This window comes from Crocuta crocuta, unplaced genomic scaffold (assembly GCF_008692635.1).
Source record: "Crocuta crocuta isolate KB4526 unplaced genomic scaffold, BGI_CrCroc_1.0 scaffold246, whole genome shotgun sequence".
In the NCBI taxonomy this organism is placed as follows: domain Eukaryota; kingdom Metazoa; phylum Chordata; class Mammalia; order Carnivora; family Hyaenidae; genus Crocuta; species Crocuta crocuta.
In genome coordinates, this window is record NW_027531902.1 from 2,641,846 (window position 1) to 2,650,216 (window position 8,371).

At 53.3% G+C, this 8,371-nt stretch overlaps 1 protein-coding gene across 2 annotated transcripts in view; it reads right to left on the reverse strand.

The window, feature by feature from the left end:
- FOSL2 (FOS like 2, AP-1 transcription factor subunit) overlaps positions 1–5,615 on the reverse strand; it is a 22,499-nt gene extending 16,884 nt beyond the window's left edge. Inside the window, exon 1 of one of the 2 annotated variants that reach the window (XM_077774166.1) lies at positions 5,419–5,615. In XM_077774166.1, the coding sequence (XP_077630292.1) occupies positions 5,419–5,517 (99 nt within the window). In that variant the 5' untranslated portion in view covers positions 5,518–5,615. Of the gene's footprint in view, positions 1–3,457; positions 3,547–5,418 lie in introns of those variants that run through there. The other variant, XM_077774167.1, reaches the window with a different exon arrangement.
- Between the last annotated feature and the right edge of the window lie 2,756 nt (positions 5,616–8,371).

Sequence of the window (8,371 nt, forward strand, 5' to 3'; positions counted from 1 at the left end):
CTTTTTTTTTTTTTACATTCCCAGCAGGGGCAAAGAAAAATTCCAAAATCTCCAGAGACTGGCTCAGGGGAAGAGGACCGAATAAGGGCAAAGCTGCCTCATCCACCCCAGAGCACAACTGAGGTCCAGCTTGACTCAAATGCCCTATATTCATATTAAGCGTATCATTTTCTCCAAAGCCTTCTGTATGGAATTCGATCAATCTTCACAGATTCTGCATTGGATATCGCCTTGACCTTTCCTATCTGAAGAAAGGTGCCATTTGTGTCACAACAGAAATGGTTGCTAATAACCCATGATTTCCCCAATTTTTTTTTAAAAAATCTATTTTTGAGAGAGAGAGAGAGAGCAGGGAAGTGTCAGAGAGAGGGGGAGGCACAGAATCTGAAGACAGGCTCCAGGCTCTGAGCTGGCTGTCAGCACAGAGCCCGACGTGAGGCTCGAACCCACGAACTCTGAGATCATGACCTGAGCCGAAGTTGGATTCTCAACTGACCGAGCCACCCAGGCACCCCATGATTTCCCCAAATTTTACAGCACACAAACACTCTCAGGTGACTTGCCTCCTGTCAGCTTCCTCTCTTTCCCTGATTCACTTGAAAGAACTACACTCTCCCCTTCCTCCTCCTCCTGACTGCCAGGGTGAAACAAACAAGGATGAAAAGAAAAACAAAGGAAAGAAGAAAGTGACTGATACGGAGTTACCTCCCAGCTTCCCCAGTGTCTTTCCTCCCAGGGCCTTTCTGGCCAGAGAGCCCACTCCAAAGCACGGGGTGAGGGGTGAGGGGAATAACGCCCACTATTTTGTGGACCCCTTGCCCCATGCACTCAGTGGAAGGGCATGGCATTCTGATATTCCCTTTAGCCACAGCAGGGTGAGCATAGCCAAGTCACTGCCTGTGAGACGGTGCTGGGCAAGAGAACGCCTGTCTTCTCTTTTTGGCCCAGTGAGTTGCGAGATAGAGTTACCAAGTGGGGTTTGGAACAGATCTATCTGCCTCAATCAAAGCAGCTGCCATCATGTTGAAATGTTGCAGCCATCAAAAGACACCACATGGAACATGCATGAGACATGTCCACAGAGTAATGATGCTGGTTTCTTTTCCTTTCTTTCAACAAACAGACCACAAAGTTAGCTTCCTGAATTCTCAAAACCAGCACCTTTATTCCTGTTTACAAGAAGGGGGGGGGAATCTAAAGTTATAGTTGGCAAAAGTGCCTACTTTGGTGTGCCCTGTCTCGGTGACTGCTCTCGCAGGCAGACTCTTGAGATCAAGATCCAGACAACTCAGGGTCATACTGCGCTTTGGACCCAGCTGGATCACCCAAGCCTTCTTCACCAAGTCAGACTTGATTCCTTATATGTCACATCTTTTGATAACTTCCAAATATCAAATTCACACTCAAAGGACAAAGCTTTGTTAGCAGGGAGCGTTTTCAAAAGAATGCTGAAGGCAATTCGAAAAGAGGGGCATGGTGAACCTTGCATCTAAGAGCCGTGGCAGTGAAATAAGTAGTCTCCTCAATGAATAATTATGAAGGGGACTACAGAGGCTTGGATGTGTAAGTTCTGGTGTGTCTGCATTAAGATAGAAACGGAAAAAAGAAAATAGGCCCCTAACTTTACACTCACTCTGAACAATAAGGTAGGCAGAAGTAAAGTAATGGGAAATGCACTCAGGGGCTTGGACAGAAAAATTCAGCTACCCCTTAGACAATACATGACTGCTATTTCACCCCGTTCGCTTTGATGAAAAACTGACGCTGACTTCCACCATCAAGAATCAGTAGAACCGACAAATTCCTGGGATAACATTTCGTTTGATCCTAATCTACAACATCAAAGACAAAAAGGAGGGGGGGGCACCAAGCCCTTCATATACACCTCCCACCTTCCCACCAATTCTGAAGACCACCTCCCCCAGACAATTCCCAGTGTCCTAACACAAACACATCAAGCAAGTATGCCTTGGGAATTTGAAGGCATTGTTCCCGGTACCCAAAAGATCAGACAAACATCAAGACAGGGAAAGAAAAGAATGCACTCCTTTTTCAACCAGGTTTTATTTAGAACAAAACAAAATTAAAAAAAAAAAAAAACCTGCATGTCAACGTCAGGCAGTTCCTATTTAACTGCTGTTAAATATATGGCATTTATTTGTCCTGAATTAAAAAGAAAAAAATCCTAGGAATTCCGAAAACTCACCAAGTTAACACTGTCTGGGGCCAGAAAAATACATTCCCCAGACAGTCCTTCTACGAATGTCCCGTAGGGGGCACTAGAGAGGTGTGATTGGAACTGACTTGGGAATCACAGTCATTTCTGGTAAAAGTTCTTTGATGTGAGGAATGTCCCAGCCTGGTACAGTTGGCAAAAGTTCACTCCGGGGAATTTTGTGTGTGTGCATGTGTGCGTGTATGTGTGTGTGTCTGTCTGTCTGTCTCTTGGGAAAGGGCGGTTGCCGAAGAAGAGAGCTAGTCTGGTATTCCTTGATTCCAAAGAGGAATTGTCCCTCTTGGTTTATTTTCACAAGCTATCTGAGGAACAGACAAATGGCAGCCTTGGAAAAGTCCTAGATCTTGTTTTTGTTTTGTTTTTTTCATTAAAAGGGGACCCAGCTGATGAAAACAAGTTATGAAATGACCTATGTTTGTGTAACTGGCTGATTGCGTAACGCTCAGGTCCTGAAACCGTAATAGTCGAGCAGCCAGCAGGGCATATATCTGGGAGGTGTTTTCCTAGGAAAGTTAGGGGAGAGAGAAAACAACAACAACAATAAACAGAAAAGGCCAGGAGGGGGAGGCGTGTGCAACTATTATTGACAAAACAAAATCACCAATGCTTTGAGATTAAAACTATAACTGGAACAGGAAATATTTTTCATGCTTTGAGTTCCTGCCATATACACGAAGAGTGGTTTTAACAAAGAATTATCTGCCCCCCACCCCCACCCCTCCGAAGTCCCTGGAACTCATGGCCGTGTGTTACAATCAAGCTTTATAAAGCCAGAGAAAAGATTCTGGGCTGAGGAAACAGCAACAGACTTATCAGGAATATTAGACCCCACAAACAGAGCAGGAAAAAATGATACTCACTTGCCCAAAGGAAAACCAGAGAACCCTCTTCTACTGACTGCTCTACTGAGATACCACAAAAAAGGAAGACCCAGCACTAAATTGCCAGGAAAGCTTCCCCATAAAGGAAGCTTAGAGAAATAAAGTGATTACAAGTTGTATCTGGTATGTAATAAAGTTACCTTGAGCCCGTAGGGTCATAGCACAGACTGGTGAAGGAACAAAAGCCTCTCAAGTCAGTCCTGAGGACCACAGAACAGCTTGGCTCCAGGTTGGAGAGATGATGGAAAATCCTTCCCCTCTCCTCCTAACACCCCTTCCCTCCCCCACCCCCCCCCCCCAGATGTGGACAGGCTGAAAGACTTGTCCAAAGTGGCATTACCTTGCCAGTCCCTCTGGTTTGAAAGGCACTTCACTCAAGCTGCCGGGCCAAACAGGCAGGCGAGTATGCGAGAACCCGTGCACTAGTTATTACTAATTGCAAAATTCTCATGTGTTACAGCATGCTAGGAATTAGCCAACAGCTGCTTTTTGCTTCAGTAATGAGGCCCCATTACACCCTGCTGGACTGAGTTCTCTTCCTTCTTCCTAGCACTGGTTTCCTGTCTGATTTTCTTCCAAAACAGGGAATTGCCTCTGCTCACATCCTGGGCTCAAAGCCCTAGTGACACAGATTATTCAATCCGGGCACTGATGTCCGGTCTGACTTCCCATTCAGGCCCCAGGGTCTGAGCAAAGCCAGGCGGCGAGATTGTAATATTGCAGCGATGACTGCCACAAAAACAGCAGGGAAAGGAACAGGCAAGATACAAAAGACCTCTTTCGGATTCCGGGAGGAGGAGAGGGATGTTTTGGCGTTTGTAGAATTAGAGAGTAAGTTGAATTAGAGAGTAATGGGTATACAGGACTCCAAATCGTGGCCCAATGATACTTGGATTCGATAAAAACCACCAGTGGGACTGGAAAGCAAACAAAATCACTTTTAGGACAAGATTTAAAACTCATCACCTTGGTGCTTATTATTAAAGACACACTGAATGTACACTCAATGCACAGACGAGGTCCTCTTCAGCAAGTGCTTATGGGGGTCACCAGGGGAGGTAGAGGAAAAGACACAGAAAAGCCATTTTGGGAACTCACCAAGTACGGGGAATCACTTTGGAACAAGGTATCCCTCTTCAGATCTTAGAGAGAGCCGTGTTTCCATCTTATTTTCTGGCAAGGTCCACCCCTCCCAGGAAGCGCACCCCAGCCCCTCCTTGCTGGCTGGCTTCTAGAGGCCAAGGCCACTGCCTTACCGGACCAACTCTTGGCTGCAGCCAACTTGGCTAGAGACTCCGCAGATCCTGAGGGAGCCGGGCTTCAGGTAGTAGTGGCCTTGTTTGTTAAGCCAGCTCCCTCTGAAGCCTTGGGTGGGGGGGTGGTGGCTGCTGCGCAGGGCAGGCACCCCACTAGCACCGCCACACCAGCAGCACCTTTCGGGTATTTATAGACACAGATCGCACGCACAATCCTTCCAGTGCAAACCAGTCCGGCTGCTTTAGAAACAAGTTGTTTTTCCGCTTGCAGAACCACCCAGGAGCCTAAGCCAGGTCTCTTCTCTCTCCCCCACCCCCACTTTTCTCTGCAGGCGTCCTTGCCCCAGGTACCCCCCAGACCCTCAAGGCGCCCCTTCTTGGCGGCAGTACAAGCCCCTTCTCTGACCCGAACAGGAGATGGATGGGCGCGGGGGCACAAAGGCGCAGGCCCGGAGCTATCGAGGCTGACCTCCTCCTTCCCTGACCTTCGCACCCTATTCCCAGGGCGACAACCCTCGCTCTCACTCTGGATTACTTGAAGGAGCCCAACCATGTTTCCGAATCCCCAACCTCTTTGAGAAATTAAGGCTGATGGAGAGCGGGGGAAGAGAAGGAGAGGGCTTTCCCACAGGAAGAGTCCTTGGATGTCGGGAGGGGCCAGTGGGTGCAAAGATTTTTTTTTTTTTACCCACCACGGAGAAGTGAGGGGAGAGAGGGGAGCAATTTCTGGGAGAGGAGTTTACAGGCTCCTGGGAAGGAAGGTGCAATTCCAGGAGCTTGTCTGGATATGATGTAGTGTGAGGGCAAAGGTTTGCCGGCTCTCCAAGCCCGCTCCCCGCTCCAGTTTTTTGGTTTGGTTGTTTGTTAAGTGATGCGGGGAGAACGGTGGGCAGGACAACACGAAAATCCAGAACTTACAACGGTGTCCCCGTAGGAATTTTCTCGCCAAGCCAAAAACGGGAAAAGAAAGCAAAAGAGGCAGTGGCGGCGAGAGGAGGGCGGGGGTCCGCCCGCGCCGCCAGGTGCACCCGGGGCCCGCACCTACCTGCTGGCCGCCGCCGCTGGTGTAGGACTCGGCGTGCGCAGGAGAGCCGCTGCTGCCCCGGGACGAGGTGTCAAAGTTCCCGGGATAATCCTGGTACATGATCCGCGGTGGGGGCCCGAGAGGAAACAGGGTGTTTTTCTTCCCCCGCCCTCGCCGCGGCCGCGCACCGGCTGCTGCGCGCTCGCTCCCTGCCGGCCGCGNCCGCTCCCGCGCGCAGCCGGAGCCCAGCCGGGACGGCTCGCGGGATCAAAAACTGGAAATTAAAAAAAAAGAGCAGGAGCCCAGGGGGTCACGCCTGCCGGGTCCGGGGGCCCCCGATTTCAGACAGGGCGAAAAAGGCGAAAAGAAAAGACTGCCCGCTGGGAGAAACTTCTATTTCCTCCTTTTAGAAAAGGAGCTGAGAATAAACTTCCTGTGGTCGACTCGCCGCCGGAGTTTCGGAGCGGCTCNCCGGACGGGCCGCCTCTCCTGGCCGCGCCTCTCTCCCTCTCTCCCCGGCCCGCCGAGCGCCGCTCACTTGCTCGTCGCTTCGCTCGGAGCCCCTGCGCTCTGCCCGAGATGAGTCACTACAATGGCACGAGTTCAACTCCACTCTTTATTCTCCAACCCCTGTACCATGTGGATTCACTCACGTCAACTCCAGACTCCACCTTGCGGGGAGGAGCGCGCGGGCAAGCGGGGGGAGGAGGAGGAGGAGGAGGAGGAGGAAGAGGCGCGGGAGGAGGCGGGCACAGAGCTCCCCTCGGTGCCCAGGCTCCCGGCCGCGCTGACGCCAGCCGCACTCCCCGCGCGGGGAAGAAAGGCGCTGGCTGGGCAGGAGCGGGCCGCCGGCGCTGCTTGGGGGCGCCGAGGTGGCCCCTGCCCTGGCCTTGGCTCCTCTCCACCCCCGCGCACCCCCGAGCCCAGCGCCCTTGGTCTGTTCCACTGGCGCACTTTGCCAAAGATGGTCATTTGCGTTAGAGGACGCGAGTGCGGGTTCCCTCGCTTTCGGGTGACGTGGAGGGAGAGGGATTCCCTCGCCGGCTCCGGAGCGCGCCGCGGTCTCCTCCCTCCACCGCCCGGGGAAGGGGCGCGGGGCGGGCCTCCCCCCTCCCCTCCCCTCCCTCCCCGTGAGCGGACNTTCCCCCAACCCCCAGCACACACTTTTTTTTTTTTTCCCCGGCCCTACAATTAATCTGTTAGGAGTAGCCCTGAAGACGAAATCAACCAGTCAGGACATTCCGGCCGCCCTCCCTGCGGGACAATTAGGATGCATCTGATAGTAATCGGGCGTTAGAAGCAAACTCGACTGTTAAGAATTTTTTAAAAAATTGGGAGGGAGGGAAGACCGGGCGAGGGTGTGCCCCAACCAAGCCTTCAGCTGTTTTGGAGGCAAGTTCGAGGAGCGAGGAGTCTGTACTGCTGGGTCTTCCCGCCTCGCCCGGGCTAAAGAGCAGAGACCTCGGAGTACGAACGCCCGGCTGTGTTATTTACGAGCTGTACGCCTTTGGGCGAGCCCCTTAACCATTCCGGGCTTCGGTTTCTTCCCATAAAATGAAGGGGTTGGGAGGGATGATCACCTTCTAAGGCCCTTGCCAGCTCTGGTACTTCAATTGTGCAAAGACGATCCGGAGGAGCACTGTACCAGGAGTCAAGGAACTTGGGTTCTGGTCCAGACTCTGCTTTAGTCTCGGTTTACCCAACTCTTTTAAGTGGCGCCATCTGTACCCGCACAGGGTGCTTGTGAGGACCCAACGGGAAGATGTGTGAAGACTGCGAACGCTGTGAAGCGCTGTGCGTTGTAACACGTCACAGATCCGGTCCTCAGTTTCCTTATCTGTAAAGGGGGGAGTTGCTAGGAAAGAAAAATAGAGCTGGGAACTCAAAGCTTTCCCGGGGCTCTATATAAAGCGCTGGCGTTTCCGGGACGGCTGGCGGCATCTGGCCGCCCCAATGGCCCCAAGATACGGTAATCCCAAACAATACTCGGGGTCATTGTTTACAGCTATAAAACACATTCTGTCCTGAGCTCCATCCCCAAGGACGCGCGCAGCGAGGCGAGGCGGGCCCGACCCCTCGCGCCTCCGCCGCCGCCCTCCGCGCAGAGTCCCCAGCGCTGCGGGCCCGGGAGAGGTGTGCGGCCGGCGGATGTGCACACAGGCCGCGGGGAAGGGGGTTTTTTGTTTTGTTGTTATTTCATCCCTGAGTCCTGCCTCCCCGGGTGTTTACGCGCCTCTCCCAGCAGGACTGAGTAAATGCAGTTCTTTGACGCAAAACCGCTCAGCCCTTTCCCCAGCGGCAGTGGCAAAACGAGAAAACTGGGGGCGGGGGCGGTGTCGGGGAGAGCGCAGGAAAAGAAATCGTGACACTTTCTCACTCGCCTCTCCGTCCCCTCCTGCGCCATACGGCCCCCCAGGTGCCTTAGCGAGATCTTGGGGGGCTGGGAGGGGAGGTGCGACTGGGGCACCTAGGACCCTCCGCAGGGCAGCCGCGTGTTGAAGCGGCGCGAACAGATGCACTTTTGGTTTTCCTTTGAGCACCGGCGGCTGCCTGGCCCTCCCCCACCCCGCGTTCGAAAATCCGGGTGCTTCTGGGTCTCTCCCACACAGTTCTTCCAGTAATGCGAGGGGAAAGGAGGAGGGGGAAAAGAAGAGGGAGCTTCCTCCGCGGCCTCCGCCGCCGCGGGCGCGCCCCGGCCCTNGCCTTTTCCTTTCTTGTGGGTTCCCGTAAAGCCCAGCAGCACCGAGACGTCTGCAGAGCATCACGGAATCTGTGCTGATGCAAGTCGCTAGCCTCCCTTTGGTGCGCCCGGCCTGCCTCAGAGCGCTTTGATCCCGGTCTTCCCCAGCTCCAGAACTTGCGTTGTGTCCCTCTGCCCGCCGGGAGGCCTGCGTTCTGCGGCCGGCCCTCACCTTGCCGCTTCCCCCAAGCGCCACACAGAGCTGCGCCCGGGTGCCGCGGGGACCCGCCGTAT